The 18,625-nt window shown below is 35.7% G+C and overlaps 1 protein-coding gene across 2 annotated transcripts in view; it reads left to right on the plus strand.

Annotated features, from left to right (window-relative positions):
* Nucleotides 1–18,625, plus strand: part of LOC120526111 (src substrate cortactin-like) — a 71,490-nt gene that overhangs the window by 33,318 nt on the left and 19,547 nt on the right. The window contains exons 7-9 of one of the 2 annotated variants that reach the window (XM_039749037.1): nt 6,702–6,812; nt 10,689–10,799; nt 14,197–14,252. In XM_039749037.1, coding sequence (XP_039604971.1) covers nt 6,702–6,812; nt 10,689–10,799; nt 14,197–14,252 — 278 coding nt within the window. The remainder of the gene's footprint in view (nt 1–6,701; nt 6,813–10,688; nt 10,800–14,196; nt 14,253–18,625) is intronic. The other variant, XM_039749048.1, reaches the window with a different exon arrangement.

Here is an 18,625-nt window from a genome sequence, read left to right on the forward strand (position 1 = left end):
TTGAAAGCAGCTGAATGATTCTGTGTATATACTGCATCTCCGCAAATAAATGTATACATGCAGTTCACAGAAAGGGTAGAATATTACCATATTCATTTTTCATTGTCAAATATATATTTTACATTTTTTGGTTTTGTTTTTAAAACAAAAGGCGGAGTGGTGGCTCTGAGGCTAAGGATCTGTACTGGCAATTGGAAGGTTGCCGGTTCATATCCTGTAAATGCCAAATGGGACTCTGCTCTGTTGGGCCCTTCAGCAAAACCCTTAACCTGCAATTGCTGAGCGCTTTGAGTACTGAGAAAAGCGCTATATAAATGCAAAGAATTTATTATTATTATTGTAATTTTATATAGTACAAGTTTCTTTCATACCACTTTCTTCTTTTTGCTCACATAGTAGCATTGTTTCTGGTTGGGTTAAAATGGAGTAGGGGGACATTTTGTGGTTGGTGGTATGACAGAGTAAGACAGAGACATCTTAAAACAGTAAGAATGAATCAGCTATTTTAATGATCCATATCTTTTCATTGCTCTGAACTCAATGACTTTGATCATTTTGAAGACCTGAAAGTCCAGCATTAGGCAGCATTAATAGGTGGCATGCATAAAATATTCAGGTTTTCAGCAGGATTTGCATTCACTTTTAACAGTGCTTAAGAGAAGTGAGTCTTCTGCAAGTACAATATGTGCTTTTTCATTCAGAAGACCAAACATTTGGGTGGGGGGGACTTGTTTTTCAATCCTATTTTTTTGTAAAAAAATTGATCTATTTGTATGGAATGACTGCAATAAAAAAAAAAAAAGTAGAACATCATAAACTTCATCTTAAAATCGTTTAATTTACTAGTTTCTCAAATCCCATCGTAACTAAAGTAGCACGTTAAATGCTTTGTTTTGTACAGTATTTGATTTTGTGCTCTATGTGTGTGAATCATTACGCGCTTCTTAAGCGGGCTTTCTCTTCCTCCGACAGGACACAGAATCCATTACATTCGTGATATTACAGCTCTCTGAATAATTAAAATACTGAGATGTATACGTGATATCATTTTCATGTTTAATTATTAAAAATATAGATTTAAATTAAGTAAGTTTTATCTGCAGAATATAATAAACATTTTGCTGCATTTCATCTTAAAAAAAAAAAAAAAAAAAAAGAGCAAACATTTAACTGAAGGAAAGTACTTCTCTCTGTCTTGACTGGCTAATGCAGTATTTTTCACTCACCGTGTGAAGGACAACTTGCAATTTGGAGTTCTATTCTGGATTGGGAATACTCCCAGCTATGGTGTTGGCTGTGCTGGATAATCCATGATGTGTGCACACTCACTCACTGCACTGGGATACTAGTTTGACTCTTTTGAGTTGTTGCATGTCACATTCATTTTTACTGAGGTTTCCATTCACATGCTTAGTGACTCTAAATTGGCCCTTCATATCTATACATAGTGCATCTGATGGTATCCTGTTCAGTGGTGGTTTCTGACTCTCTTCATCCCATCCCCACACTCCGGAAATAGATAAAAGTGTACAGACTTGTATACTTGTACACATATTTAAAAACAAAATAAAGCTACTCTATATTAACTCTCCAATTGGCATGTACCTGTGCATCTTAAGATTTCCTCCATGGTATGCTCCAGCAACCTTCTGGGTTGAATTTTCGTGCTGTTTTTTCCACTGCTGCTGAGGTCTTGAACTAGATCAGATCTCAGCCAGTATGCAGAATTATCCCTACCAGCACTAAAGTCCACATGTTTGTTCTTAGTTTACACTGGTTATGAAACTGGTAATCTTTTGACAGCTCGGGACCTCTGTTCACCATTGTGTAGGCCGGGGTGCCCACACTTTTGTGGCTTACAAGCTACTTCTAAAATGACCAGGTCGAAGTGATCTACTTACATTAAAAATGCTATATACAGTGAGTACGAAAAGTATTCAGACCCCCTTCAATTTTTCACTCTTTGTTATATTGCAGCCATTTGCTAAAATCATTTAAATTAATTTTTCCCTCATTTAATGTACACACAGCACCCCATATTGACAGACAAAAAAAAGAATTTTTGAAATTGTTGCAGATTTATTAAAAAAGAAAAACTGAAATATCACATGGTCCTAAGTATTCAGACCCTTTGCTCAGTTTTTAGTAGAAGCACCCTTTTGAGCTAATACAGCCATGAGTCTTCTTGGGAAAGATGCAACAAGTATTTCACACCTGGATTTGGGGATCCTCTGCCATTCCTCCTTGCAGATCCTCTCCAGTTCTGTCAGGTTGGATGGTAAATGTTGGTGGACAGCCATTTTTAGGTCTCTCCAGAGATGCTCAATTGGATTTAAGTCTGGACTCTGGCTGGGCCATTCAAGAACAGTCACAGAGTTGTTGTGAAGCCACTCCTACGTTATTTTAGCTGTGTGCTTAGGGTCATTGTCTTGTTGGAAGGTAAACCTTCGGCCCAGTCTGAGGTCCTTAGCACTCTGGCGAAGGTTTTTGTCCAGGGTATCCCTGTACTTGGCCGCATTCATCTTTCCCTCGATTGCAACCAGTCGTCCTGTCCCTGCAGCTGAAAATCACCCCCACAGCATGATGCTGCCACCGCCATGCTTCACTGTGGGGACTGTATTGGACAAGTGATGAGCAGTGCCTGGTTGTCTCCACACATACCGCTTAGAATTAAGGCCAAAAAGTTCTATCTTGGTCTCATCAGACCAGAGAATCTTATTTCTCACCATCTCAGTGTCCTTCAGGTGTCTTTTAGCAAACTCCATGCAGGCTGTCGTGTCTTGCCTTTCCTCAGTGTGTGGAGACAACCAGGCACTGCTCATCACTTGTCCAATACAGTCCCCACAGTGAAGCATGGTGGTGGCAGCATCATGCTGTGGAGGTGTTTTTCAGCTGCAGGGACAGGACGACTGGTTGCAATCGAGGGAAAGATGAATGCAGCCAAGTACAGGGATATCCTGGACAAAAACCTTCTCCAGAGTGTTAAGGACCTCAGGCTGGGCCGAAGGTTTACCTTCCAACAAGACAATGACCCTAAACACACAGCTAAAATAACGATGGAGTGGCTTCACAACAACTCTGTGACTGTTCTTGAATGGCCCAGCCAGAGCCCTGACGTAAACCCAATTGAGCATCTCTGGAGAGACCTAAAATGGCTGTCCACCAACGTTTACCATCCAACCTGGCAGAACTGGAGAGGATCTGCAAGGAGGAATGGCAGAGCATCCCCAAATCCAGGTATGAAAAACTTGTTGCATCTTTCCCAAGAAGACTCATGGCTTTATTAGCTCAAAAGGGTGCTTCTACTAAAAACTGAGCAAAGGGTCTGAATACTTAGGACCATGTGATATTTCAGTTTTTCTTTTTTAATAAATCTGCAAAAATTTCAAAAATTCTTGTTTTTGTCTGTCAATATGGGGTGCTGTGTGTACATTAATGAGGAAAAAAATTAATTTAAATGATTTTAGTAAATGGCTGCAATATAACAAAGAGTGAAAAATTGAAGGGGGTCTGAGTACTTTCCCCACAGACATACATTGAGTATACTTTATACATAAAATATGTTGTCGTACTTTGCATAACTGAATAACCTTTATGGCACAATAACAATTCAATACATTTATGGTCACTATGGTATTTGGATTTATTAATCTTAATGTGGGAAAAGGCAGACTCTCATAAATAAGTAGAGCTGAATAATGCAGTCAAGGAGCTTTTGAATTCAGCCGAGTGAAAAATTACGGCTGTCTGATTAACTGTGATTTTAGTTCCCTCTCCTTTCTCTTTCTCAGATTGCTTTTCGGAAGGAAGTCAGTTTCGTTGTTTTTATGAATAGTTCGAAAGTGCCTTTCCACATTTTCCTTCTATGGAATAGCAATGATAGATTGACAGATCAGACAAACGCACTTCGATTGTGAGAAAAAAAATCCTCTTCCAATTCCACATCCAGCCCATACCCTCCCCAAACAATTTTTTTATTTTTTTATACCTTCTTTAGTTGATATAAATTGGAAGGCTAACTACATCACAGCCGGTGTTTTGCAGTAGCTTGCGCGTTTAATCGTGTATGCGTGATGACCAGTGTGTTAGAAGAAAAGAGATCTCAGACTGGCTGCCCTGTATGTCAATCAAGTGGCAAATGCCACAGGGAGGATATATGATAGACTAACGCTTAAAATTTTTTTTTTTAATGCAATGCCATCTACCTGCACTACCTTTGCGATCTACCAGTCGATGGCAATCGATGCATTAGGCACCCCTGGTGTAGGCCATCTTCCAAATCAGAATGATGAGAGTAATATTGAAATTCATCTTCAAAATATCCAAATTCTAATACTAAGCATGAGTTCTGTGGTGCAAAACAGGCTTTAATTTGCATCACTTTAATAAATTCTGCACTGTTATTCTCTGTTTCAAACTTTAAAGAGATATGAGAAGTTTAGTGAAGTTCATGGCACAGGTACTTCACACCAGATCACTGCATTAGGTAAGCATGATTCAAGAGAATTCATTCACTTAGAAACAGAATCCTGTTGTAGCTTGGTTTCATTGTGGGCTGGTTCTCTACCATTGATACGAAAAGAAAAGGAAATTTTAAATAGACAAGTACTTTTCTTGAACACAAAAGAAAAGTAGTTCATTGTCAGCTAAAACTTATGTTATATTTTGTATTTCTCGAATGGAGTTGTTTATTTAATACTGGAAATTGTAGCATGGCTTCTGGCAGCTTGTTTCTGACCTCACAACGAAAGCTGCAGGACTGTTAGCTGGAGTAGTATTAAGTGGGTCACTTGTGTTGATTGATTGTGTGCTGCACTGTATATCTCTCCCAGACACATCGTAAGAATTGATCAGTGCTTTGCTTGCACATATTTTGCTTAAGTATTCAAGTATAAAGTATACTTCAGTAACAACATTGTTTTTAAGCATGTTGTTTTTTCAGTACCAAGAAGTAAGCTCAGAGATATGCAGGTGAATGAGTCTATGGTGTCTTAGATAATGGTCTCTGTGTTGGGCAGACTACAGTTTGTGAGACTCCAGGTCTGTGTTTCTCATATGGATGCGAGCAGTATTGGAGCACCAAAAGGAATATTCCAGACTCCAGTTTTCTCTGCACACCTCAGACTATACATATGGCAATTGGTCAAGTCACTTGCAGAATTCTCGTATGATTCTTCACTTATGTGAGAGGGTATAATAATAAGGGGGATAAGACAGAGTATAGAAGTCAGATTTGCCTGCAGTTTAACATCATCAAAACCAAGGAACTGTGTAATGTCTTAACTGTGACTGCCAAATCAGAAGTTTTCTTCCTTCTGGCATGTGTTCAGACTGTAGTGTAGTGTGTGTGCATATATATTTATTCATTTAAAAAGCTTCTGTAAAAAGCCCAATTTCTTCCCAGGGACAAATAGTTGTATCTATTCACCTTTTGGATTAAAATAAATTTGGCTGTTTATTCTTATCATGCCCCTCTGTTTATTCTGCTGCTGAACATTAAACTCTCCCAATAAAACTACAATTTCAGTATACTCAAGGCAATGCCAGCTAATATTTTCTATTAGCTGGCATTACAAATAACTGTGTGATATATGAAGCAATGGGGAGATCATGTAGGGCTGCAGTGTCTTCAGGTTTTTTTACAGCTACTTTTTTAAATTACTAGGTAATTACTGCCGCTAAACGTAACAGGCTTCTTTTGCATTCATTTTAAATTACTTCCTTTTTATGATTCAACATTTGCTTCTTTTTTCCAAAGCAGCCACACAATAATAATATGCAGAGCAAGCTAGCAGATGTTCAGCCAGGAGTAGAAGCTGTTAGTAAAAATTTTAATTCATTGTATTGCTGTCTATAGTGCTCTCATTCTGCCACAAAGGCAGTTCCAAAATTGTACATATGCATATATATGTATATATGTATTTACATACACACACACACACACACACACACACACACTAGGTTGGCTAGTCCCCCAATTAGTAAAATCTGTAAATGTACAAAAGAAAAATTATTTAATGTAGTAAAAATCATGAAATAAGAACAAAATATTCCTGCTAAATTGAGGTCCACTATGCTCAATGAGTATTTATAAGAGATGAAATAAACGATCCATTCATTTTAATTGACATTTTTACAGATAAAAAAACTTTTTTTAAAAAATTACATTTAAATAACAGGAAAAATGACGTAAAAAACTAAATTGGTATACAGTGGGTCATTGTAACTCGACCTTCAACTATCTAAATCATCTAAATTCAACCATGGCTGTTATGAATAGATCAAAAATAAAAACCATGATTTTCTTGATATTTTAGTTTATAATTTAAAAATGGAATAAGAGTCTGAAAATCTAACAACATCCCATTAAAGTTCGATAAATTCTGAAAATAATGATACCAAACATAAACATGTAGGTTTTAAAATAAGTCCGATTTAAAGTGTGACAAAAAGTGGCATAAAAAGTCACATAAAATCGTTGCACTTTTAGGCTTAGGTCTGTCTGTCTTTCTATCTGAAGTTTCATTAAAATGTTTGTTGGAGCAAAGCAGATAAGTGCTTCTCAGTCTTTCACTTTTTTCATCTTTATAAACATTTTATTAAAACATAAGTTCTTTTAGTATCAGCTACTTTCAAGTGATTTTTGCTCAGTTTGGAAAGCCTTCTTATTTAAGTGATATACAGATATTTCTTAATTGCAGATTATTCAAAAGGCTTTGGTGGAAAATTTGGCGTGGAAGCTGACAAAGTGGACAAAAGTGCTGTTGGATATGAATATCAGGGTAAAACAGAAAAGCATGAATCTCAAAAAGGTTGGTAATTCATTGTCTTATTTTTGTATTGCAGATATTTATTACAAATATGTAATTTATATTTTTTGTAGTTTGTAGGCTCATACTGGTAATGTTATAAAAATATGAATAACAATGAGTAAAATTCAAGACTTGGACAAAATTACCAATGGACCAAGTAAAATGTAAAAAGTTGCAGCATCTTTTTCATTGTGTTACTTGTTATTTTGAATCCTGGATCATCAGAGTACATAGCTCCAGAATAATCCAGGGTGGTTTGTCTTATTCTCTATGAAAATAAAGAGTGTTTGCAGACCATGTAGTTCACTACCACAAATATACAGAGTTATGAACACATAAACAGTAGTTATTTCCTCCCATATTTAAAATAAATGCAGGCTAATTTATTGCATCAGTGTGTCCTGCAGTGGACTGAAATACCATCTATGGCTGTTTCTTGCCTTATATCTAATGCTGCTATAATAGGTTGCTGCCCTGCATTGGAATAAGCAGGTGAGTGAAATTACTTGTAATCTTCTGTGATTGGCCATTGTAAATTTACAAATATTAATGTCCCCATTTTATAATATTACTTAAAAATACATGTACATTTATCAATAGTGAAGGATTGAAAATGCACTGTGGTACATGTACAATGTATATTTTAAAATGCATGTATCCCCAAAATATAAATACTTTTTTTTAATAACGTTTTATGGGTTTTTTCCCTTCTCAAATACAATACAGCCTTGAGTCTAACATGAGGAATGAGTGTCAGATGTTGCACTCCAGCTGCTTTCTGTTATGAGTAAAGCTGAAATGTTTAGCAGAGAACACTGAAATTTTAAAAGTACTATAATCTTTCGTTTTCAGTTTTGTATCATATAGTCTGTGTTTGGTGTCAGTTGTTTCCAGTCACCATAATATATTTTTGCCAACCAAAAAGTTTAGTACTTTATATTGGTTTTGCAGTTAAGTGAGTGGTTAATCAGACCTAATTTTTTGCTACTTGCTAAATATGAAATCAGTGGCATGTTTAAAAAAAAAAAAAGATCATTGCCAAGAATTATTAAGGAAAACAAGTTTTGTAATAATGAGCAAAAACTTCATGCACATCAAAATAAACATGGGTAGAGTGAGTAGGTTAGATTCAACAGTCTGTTTTAAATATATAATAATTATAATATATATCTTACCATTTGCATCTTTCACAACAAATGCATTAACTGAGTAGGTTTATAAATTACATAGGACATCATACCTGTTAAAATGTGTGCAACTTTTTTTTAGCATTTTTACATGTTATGTTGTTTGTACATCAGTCTGCACTATGATTGACACACATGTAATTAGCAATTGATTTAACTCTTACAAAGCAGTTTTTTAAATACTGATGAGCAATGCATTTTTATCAATTTTATTTTTGTAGTGTTTCCAAATAAAATACATCAATACAAATTCAGTCATGTTGAGCAACATAAATCAGCTCTGTAACTTAGGCTGTCTTATTGAAGAATAATTTAGGGATTTCACTATAAAGGCAAAAAGTGTCTATCCAAGCAGATTACTAATTTATCTCCAGTCTGAACATGAAATTAAAACAAACCAACACTCAACAGGACACCAGTCCATCTTGCAAATCATGCCAAATTATTTTGGGAGGAAAAATGCAGACACAATCATAATGCTGCTGACTCTATAGATGCAGACATAAAACCCAGTGCATGGGTTTTTTTTTTTGTTTATTTATTATGCCTTTGAAAAATAAAATCATCATGCTGAAAAAGCAAAGTATACCCCAAGTGCTTGATCTCCTGTCAAAGTGTGTTTATGACTTTTTTTTCTTTTTTTAATTACTTTGTTTCACATTTTGACTTTTGTGCGGTTCTTGTCCACATCTTAAGGATGCTTAGGGAAATGTTTATAATTATGTGCAGCTTCACTTATCTGGGCAAAATGGTAAAAGAGCATAATTGTGAAAAGTAACTTCCATCTTCAAAAATCGTAAATGTCATAATCAGCCTTTCTTAAAGCTTGTTATATTGCAATGTCTAAGCTGTAGAAAGAAAGGTATTGATCACAGTGGGAACTGTTCATTCTGACTTTTATACCTCCTGCAGAAAAAAGAGGCTTGGTTATGATTCACTTTTTGTCTCTTTGCTGTTAGCTGAAATGTTGGCAGATGTGCCAGATGCTTATATTTTTGCTGCCCATGTTCCCCATTACTTTTATTTTATGTTTACTTTTGTAGCTGCATAATTTATTACAAGAACCAAAGAGATTGGTGGGTTTTTTTTTTTCCCGTTCAACAGTGTGCACAATTTGTTGATGAATTTATTAAAGAAGTTGTTCTGTCTTTTTTATATAAGTATTTTAACTGATTTTTGTCTTGCCTTCATGCAAGCATTATTATAGTTTACCGGGTACACTTGCATGAAGTTTTTAATGTAATTTTTTGTGAAAACTCTGTATAATAAAATACAGAGTTGTCAATATTAACATCAAATTTTCCAAATATTAATTCACAAAACTTGTTTAATTTAAGCAACCTGTAGGTGCCCATAATCTAAGGTGTGTTCTTTGTTTCTTATATAGTTGGTGTGTTTATGCCTCGTGAAAGCTGCATTTTATTTTACCATAATAATAGTGTTCAAAAATTAGATTGAATTGCAGTATCCCATTAGAGTTTGCTTTGTATTTTAGTCTTTTGGCATTCTCATATGCTTTATAAAAAGTAGCTCTGGGCACAGCAAAGGGGTGTATTTCATATTGTTAAAGCTCATTTCAGTAGGGCCCAATGATCTATTTTGCAGACAAAGATTTGCTTAAACTCAAAATATTTGTGGTAGAGAATCCATTAGGTGAACTTGTGCATGCTGTGCTGTTGGTATGTTGCTTCTTACAGGATTTATACAGTTTGGTATTATGCATATTATGCATTGCAAATGCAATTATAGGTATCAAAATACACTTCTTTGTCAGTTTATCAAATTTTTAAATTATTAAGGGAGGAAATGTTGTTTTATATTGTTTAAAAGCTTGCAATTAGTAGCCATTTGGTTAGATCTATGAACTTCATTACATACTCCTACCGTTTTAAACTTAATTTGCCCTCAGGAAAACATGGATTTATCATAGACAGAATAAAGTGTCATGTGTAGCTCAGGGTTGGTGGTCAGTGTCACTTCTGTTGTATACCATATTTCTGGAAATTGGGTTTTTGTGGATCTATGTTCTGAACAGCTTATTCAGTATATTAAACTGAAATATGTTCAGGTTTTGATATATATATTTTATGTGTGTGTGTATATGTATATTTATACAGTTTATTTTTACATTTTACGTATACATTTATTTTTTTTGGTACTTAAGAACTTGGGTACTAATTAATAAGTTATTTCATTAGCCTTTTGACTTCCTGCTTTAAGCTCAAAATGCACAAATTGGTGTAAAAAATATATGCAATGAGGAGTCAAGCAAAATGACACATTTTATTGGCTAACTATAAAGGTTACAATATGCAAGCTTTTATTAAGGGAACTCAGGCCCTCTTCTTGTCTGAACATTGCTTGAAGAAGGGTCCTGGGCTCCCTCGAAAAAGATACAGAAATTGTTATACTGGGAACTGTGAAAAGTACTTGGATATTATACTCTGGGCCATACTGAAGTTGAAATGCATGGTGTGAGGAAGCATGCTTTTGTTCTGCTGGTGTTGGGGAAATGGTATTTACTAGGCACTTAAATTCTTAATATATATAACTAAACGTTTTTCTTATTCTGACTTTTCTTTCTTACTTGCATGTAATTATTTTGCTATGGTGAATGTTTGTTTTTTTTTTTTCTTTTTCTTTCTCTCATCTTCCTATTTGCCACATAATGTTTTTATTATGTGTGCAGACTATGTTAAAGGGTTTGGAGGGAAGTTTGGTGTCCAAACAGACAGACAGGACAAGTCTGCCCTCGGCTGGGATCATCAAGAAAAGCTTCAACTGCATGAGTCTCAGAAAGGTATTTTCTTTATGGTGTCGTTCAGCTACTGGCTATTGGGATCATCTGTCTGTTTTCCTTTTTCTTTTTCTTGAGTTTTTTGTAAGTAACTTGTTACTAGTTTATGAATAGTTAGTTTTGAGAATTTCAAGGACTTTGGTTAATGTTCTTGGTCAATGTCAATACTGGTATTTGCTCTAGAAAGACCTTCATAAGTGGTAAGTACTGACACTTGTTTTATATTATCTTTTAATGATAAATTAAGTGTGATGTTTCTGTTATTTGCATAATGCCGCATGTTAGCTTTTTCAGGTAGTATACTGTATTAAGGTAGTAATTTTTTAAAGAAAGCTGTTATTTTCATACAGAATTTAAAGAATAGTTCTTAGCTAGGGGATTATAGCATGTAATTTGTTTTCTTGATACAGCTTATTTTAAAGAAATTGCATGTAAAATTTGCAAAATGTTTTGTCTTACTGCAATAATTATTACTGAATATCCAATAGTAGAACTCTTAAATTGTTTTTTTTACTGCATTTGCTGAAGGAGGCTTTCAAGAATAACAGTTTAAGAAACATGTTTAGAATTATATATGAAACACCAACAAAAATGTAAACTCAGACTTGAAGGGAGAGTGGAAATGCAACACTGTAGTAGTTTTATCTTTAACTTCCATTGCATTTGTTGTGTTAAGGAAATTGGAACAGGACAAAAGTGCATGTGATGCCCCCACAAAACCATATAAGGCAGGCTAAGACCTTCACTAGCCAGCCCAGTAGTGACTTGCCTTCAGACCAGCTTGCCCTGGAAATCTGTAGGAGGCATCAATCTGGCACAAATATGGAAAATTGTCTAAACAGCTCAATATAAATCTAAACAGTCTCAAAGTGCTTTCAAGGAGGGCCTTAAAATCTCTTGCTTGTTGCCAAAAGGCAACAAGGATCATTAATTAATGAGGAATATTTTATTAAAGAGCAAATATAGTCACAAAAGGTGCTTAAAATGACAATAAGGAGTAAGAAGTTGCCAAAAGGCAATATCCAAGCAAACAAGTCCAAAACACCATCCAGTAAACAGAGCAAAGCGATAAAAAAAAAAAGAATGCAGAAAACCAATACCTTAACTCCTTCCAGCAGCTTCACTGATCAGCAGCTGGAGCTCCCACAGCCTCTTGGGGATTCACCTACAACAAACACAGGAACTTTTAAAAGAGCTGTACGTAATAATAAACATAATAGAAAATACACATAATAACTCAAACATCAAAAACAACAATTAATGTTGTTATATATTGGTGTAAAGTTATATGTAAAAAGTCTTAAGAATTAACATAATGATAGGTTCTGCATTGTGTATTTGAACCCTGTGATCCGTGTGGTTCTGTATGTTGTCTCTGTACCTGCGTTGGATTTCCTCTGGATACTCTGTTTTGCCACTAGAATCACTAACAATGTGTGCTAGGTTAAATGGCAATTATTACACGGCCATTTGTTAATTTAGATGTGTACACGAGTGGACCTTGTAATCTAATGGTGCCTTGTCCAGGGTTGTTTCCCACTTTGCATCCAGTGCTGCCAGCATAGGCTCTGACCTGTTCACGTTCTTTAATTGAATTAGGCAAATCAGTAAGCAAGTTTGAGAATGTATCATCATGTTTAAGCCATTTTGATACAAAACAGGGCATTCCACCTAAGAATTCATTTCATTTTCACCCAGTTTTGTTGAGCCAAAATTTGACAATTGTGCAAAATGCTACTTTTTAAGTATGATGATACACACATTACTCAGTGCATATACTATTCTCTGTGTGAAGTAATTTGTTGCAACAAATGTACAAGTAAGCAGCTTTTAATCAGTTTCCCTGTGTTCATGTGTAACTGGTTTTAACAGCAGGTTAAATGGTTAAGCATTTCCTTTAGCTTTGGTATTTCTCTCTTGTCTTGTCTCTGTCCAGTCTTATTTTGCTCAAGCTTAAAAATTCTGGTCCTTCAGTTTTTTTCTAGTTGCCAGAACAGTTATAGTGTCTGTGTTCTAGAAATAGTCTAAGACTTTGTCCTAATAATTTGGAGATGACAGTTGGACACAATCCTAAATGTGGTCTCACAAGTGCACTATTCAGCCTAAGTATAACATGTTGAAACTTGCACTTCATACCGCCATTTTTTAGTAGTTAATTAGGACTCTAATATTGTTGGTGTGTGTTTTGCTTTTTAGCTTCAAACTCTGTCTCCCTTAAAATTGTGCCCAGCATGGGTTATGATGACTTTGATATTTCCTAATCCTCCTTATTTCCTTTTAACTTGGAACGTAAGCATTTTTATTAAATTTTTATCCAGTTACTTTATTTGAATTATAAGTGTTGCAGCCCCAGTATGCTTAATATTAATAATATTTACATTTATATAGCACTTTTCTCACTACTCAATGCGCTGTACAGGCAGGGAGGACCCAGGAATTGAACCCATAAACTTCTTTCTGTAAAGCATCAGCGCTATCACTGCGCCACCTTCCCATTGCAGGAAAAAAGTGCTTTTTATTATAATCTTCTGTGTTCTTTGCACCACTCCCTGAATCTATGATTCTTATAGTTAAATGACTATCCTCCTGTGTTAAGTTAGTTTTTGAAATGTAAGGAAAAATAATCAGTATTTACTGTATATGTTTGGCTCCTTATAAATTGTCTGTATTTTAGTGAAGCTCCTTCCAGTTTAAACCCATAAGGGTTGTCTGGTTATAATACTTGTATTTGAAAGCTGTTTTTCTTTTTCTATTTTGTAGTTTCCTCCAGTAGTTGATTTTAATAAGTTAATCTAACGAACCTGAGGCTAAGTGCATTTCAGTCTTTAAAGGGTAATCTTTGTCAGTCAATAAATGACTTTATTCAGTGTGGTTATAAACTGCAGACATGGCCCCATGTCTGTTATAGTTCAGTAAAAAAATTTTAGTTCTTGTACATTGCCAATAACCAATACAGTTCTCTACTGTCCTGTATATATGGTAAATATCCAAATTAAATAACTGAAAGTTATTGCTCCATTTTTCTTCTGGCCAAAGCCTGTTGACAGTAATAATGTTATGTTGCTGTTTGAAGTTCCATAGTATTTTAGACATTAAAGTTTGTCCAAGGCTACTGATCAGAATGAAGTATCGAATATACATTTGTAAGTGGATTCAGGGGGCTAGTGCTTTGTCTCTTGAATATTTGTGTATGCTTGTATGCATGTACTGTATTTACAGCCCCACTTAAACATATGGTGTATAATAGCAGTTCTTTGAAAAGTCTTCTCAAAATTATAGCTTGTAATATCACAGTAAAACCTTTTTATTCCTGACATTGATTAATATTGTTTTTGAGAAGATTTTACACTACTATCATTAAATGTCCTACTAAAAGCATTATGTCTTCCTCTGTTTCTAGACTATGCTAAGGGATTTGGTGGAAAATATGGAGTGCAGAAGGACAGAATGGACAAGGTATTTATGTGCATTTGCTTTCTTATTTCAGACATGGTGAGATAATTAACTGATAAATGTGCTGATCTCCTTACAAAAAAGCTTTAATGTATGTTTCATGTCCTCGGCATAAAGTAAATTATATGACTCTATTTTTCTATTTTTAAGTTAAATTAGTTGCTGCTGTTACAGTTCCACCATCATTCATAAACATTACACAGGCAAATTTATTCATGAAGTACTTACAGTACAATCATCAAGTTTTTTTTTTTTTATTATGACTATCACTTAGCTGTAATGATTTAATACTGCTGATTGCAGAAGTAGGGCTGGTTGGCATTTTTTTTTTATTTGCTTTATAAAAACACTAAATATGCCAGAGGAAAATATTGCAATTCTTTTAATGGTTGTCAGTTTCAGTCTCAGTATTAATTAAAATGCAATCAGTAGCCATAAGCTTCATTTTCAGAATAAAATGCAAGAAAATTTAAGATTCTGACCTCTTCTTACTGTTAAATAAAAGTACACTTGGGTACCATAAAAGTGAATTGAGCGCTTAACAATTAATATCTTGGATCAGAGTCTTGGCGGTTTTTTATTGGAGGGGAGACTGGGGGAGTTCACATGGTTTTTTTTTTTTCTGTTTTGTAAGTCATTGATCAGGGTCCTGTAAGCGGTTGTTTGACAACTGAGAATTGTGGCAGAATGCTGCTTTACAAAGTTAAAACAGCAAACACTTATTCTGTAGGTACTTTCCAACTGCAGGAACTTTTTTCAGGATCCAGGTATTTTTTAGAAACTTTTTTAGGAACTTTTGTAACATTTCCACAGCAGAAACTCATGTCATTTGTAGTTTCCTTTCTGCACTCACACCACAAACAGAGTTGCTTGTTGTATGCAAATGCTCATTTAGACAAGCCATATTCATTTTGAAACAAAGTGCTTTGGACTGATGAGACAAAAATTGAGTTATTTGTTCATAACAAAAAGCGCTTTGCATGGCGGAAGAAGAACACTGCATTTCAAGAAAAACACCTGCTACCTACTGTCAAATTTGGTGTAGGTTCCATCATGCTGTGGGGGTGTATGGTTAGTTTAGGGACTGGGGCCCTTGTTAAAGTCGAGGGTCGGATGAATTCAACCCAGTATCAACAAATTTGTCAGGATAATGTTCAGGCATCAGTCACAAAGTTGAAGTTACACAGGGGTTGGATATTCCAACAAGACAATGACCCAAAACACAGTTCAAAATCTACAAAGGCATTCATGCAGAGGGAGAAGTACAATGTTCTGGAATTGCCGTCACAGTCCCCTGACTTGAATATCATCGAAAATCTATGGGATGATTTGAAGCAGGCTGTCCATGCTCGGCAGCAAATTTAACTGAACTGGAGAGATTTTGTATGGAAGAATGGTCAAAAATACCTCCATCCAGAATCCAGACATTCATCAAAGGCTATAGGAGGTGTCTAGAGGCTGTTATATTTGCAAAAGGAGGCTCAACTAAGTATTGATGTAATATCTCTGTTGGGGTGCCCAAATTTATGCACCTGTCTAATTTTGTTATGATGCATATTTTCTGTTAATCCAATAAACTTAATGTCAATGCTGAAATACTACTGTTTTCATAAGGCGTGTCATATATTAAAAGGAAGTTGCTACTTTGAAAGCTCAGCCAATGATAAAAAAAAAATCCAAAGAATTAAGCGGGGTTCCCAAACTTTTTCATATTACTGTACAGTAAACCCTTGTTTATCGCGGTTAATCCGTTCCGGACTCTACTACGATAAATGAATTTCTGTGAAGTAGGATTCTTTATTTATAAATCGAATATTTTCGTAGTTCGAGCATAGAAAACCTGTTTACGACCTTCTAAATATGCTTTTTTAACATTATTAGAGCCCTCTAGACATGAAATAACACCCTTTAGTTAAAAGTTTAAACTGTGCTCCATGACAAGATAGAGATGACAGTTCCGTCTCATAATTAAAAGAATGCAAACATATCTTCCGCTGCAAAGAAGTGTGCGTCAGGAGCAGAGAATGTCAGAGAGAGAGAGAGACAGAGAGAGAGAAAAGCAAATAATCAAAAATCAATAGGGCTGTCCGGGCTTTTAAGTATGCGAAGCAACGCCAGACAAAGCAGCTGCAAGGAAGGGAGCAATGTGAAGGTAGTCTTTCAGCATCTTTTAGAGGAGCATCTGTATCCTCTAGGCCACGAACAGCCCCTCTGCTCACACCTCCTCCGTCAGGAGCAGAAAATGTCAGAGAGAGTCTAGAGAGACAGAGAAAAGCAAACTATCAAAAATCAATACGTGCTGTTCGGGCTTTCAAGGATGTGAAGCACCGCGCCGGGAAGCATATTGTATATCATTGAGGAGTTTTATTTAATACGTAATACGTGCTCTGATTGGGTAGCTTCTCAGCCATCCGCCAATAGCGTCCCTTGTATGAAATCAACTGGGCAAACCAACAGAGGAAGCATGTACCATAAATTAAAAGACCCATTGTTCGCAGAAATCCGCAAACCAGCGAAAAATCTGTGATATATATTTAGACATGCTTACATTTAAAATCCGCGATGGAGTGAAACCGGAAAAGTTGAAGTGCGATATAGCGAGAGAGTACTGTATGTCCATTTCGTACAAACAGGAACTATTGTGGGAGTGGCTTAGGTGATGAATTGTACTGATGGGTTGACCACAAATACTGGTGCTATTAGTTGTTTGGAAAGTTATTGGTAAAGATGGAGCTGAATACAGCAAAATGGAGGATAATAGCATTCAGGATTTATTAACACTAGAATTACCAGAGCCTACAAGAAAACTTAAATCTGTCCTCACATCTCCATCAGCATCTTTTGTCCTGTAATTGTGCTGATTAAGGCAAGCAGCCGGCTATTCCATCCCCCACCGTCGCAGAATGTTCACTAAGTTTTCCCAGCTCATGGCTTGTTTGATTTTCTGGGAGTGAGTGAACTGCTGGAGTTTTAGAGTGAAAATAATAGATCATTATTTGGAACACATGCATTTCATGTGTGTTCCGTTTCTACAGTAATCTGTGTAAACATATTGTTAAAACACAAGCTTTTTCATATTTTAGTAATAAATGTTACAAAATGTAGGCATAAACTATAGAATGTGTGAAGCCTGAAGTCCAAAGATCAAATAAAAACTTTTTACAAAAGGCTGAAGGACAATAGAACAGCTTCCGTGTCGTAGCGGTAAGATTTGATGACATGTAATCAAGAGTCCCTGGGTTGATCCTGACTGTCTCCTGTATTTGCTGTTTTCAGTAGTGTTAATATTATACAGTACACACATACATTTGGTTTGCATCTGTAACAGACCGTGTACATTTATAGTACTGTACTCGTAAAAGTTACCTTTTTTTTTCCCACTTTTATTGTCCCAGTCACGATCACCATACATACATCGCCCTAGAGATCTGACGCTGTTAGTTTTTTTTTTTTTTTTTGAAACTGAGAATAACTGTGGATGTGAGTGGTGTTTTGAGGCAATGGAACTGGACATTCTCTGATATAGAGGGATAAAAGCTGACACACAAACGCTGCTGAATCTGCCTTCTTCGTATCTCACCGTCACTTTATTTTTGATTGAGTGTTCCTGCTGCACTGAATAAGCTCCCGCCTTCTGGTGCACAATGCTGACGCAGCATGAAGAAAAAAGAAAGAAACAAATATATGGGACATTGGGTATAAAATCATCATCACACTAATGCAATATTATTTTAAAACGAACAGCGTCAGATCGGGTTTGAATATATGCTGGCTCTGTTACAGAAGGAGTGAGCTTATTCAGTGCAGCAGGATCAACGCACAGTACATGCAATATTATTTGAAAACGAACAGCGTCAGATCGGGCGTATATATTAAAACTCGATCTGACACTGTTCATTTTCAAATTATATTGCATTAGTGTGATGAAGTTTTCACATATATTGTCTCTTTCTTTCATCTTGCGGTTTGTAATCGGTGGCCGCATGTTCCCCGATCTTTCCAGTCCCTACATGTTGGTGTATGCTGTTTCTTTTGTGCTCCAGAACATGCAGAGGACAGAATAGTACAGAGCAGTAAGTTCAGCGCTATATGAAAAACTAACTTTTACAAGTCCTATAAATGTACCTCGTGTGTTAAAGATGCAAACCAAGTATATGTGTGTACAGTATAATATTAACAATAAGAGTAGCTCACTACTGAAAACGGCAAATATAAGAGTGAGTCGGGATCGAACCGGGGACTCTTGAGTACAAGTCAGCAAATCTTACCTTTACACCACGGGAGCTGTTGTCTTTTTGTTGAACCTTTTGTGATCTTTGGACTTCAGGCTTCATACATTATATAGTTTATGCCTACATTTTGTCATTTATTACTAA

The sequence above is a fragment of the Polypterus senegalus genome, chromosome 1 (assembly GCF_016835505.1).
Source record: "Polypterus senegalus isolate Bchr_013 chromosome 1, ASM1683550v1, whole genome shotgun sequence".
Classification (NCBI taxonomy): domain Eukaryota; kingdom Metazoa; phylum Chordata; class Cladistia; order Polypteriformes; family Polypteridae; genus Polypterus; species Polypterus senegalus.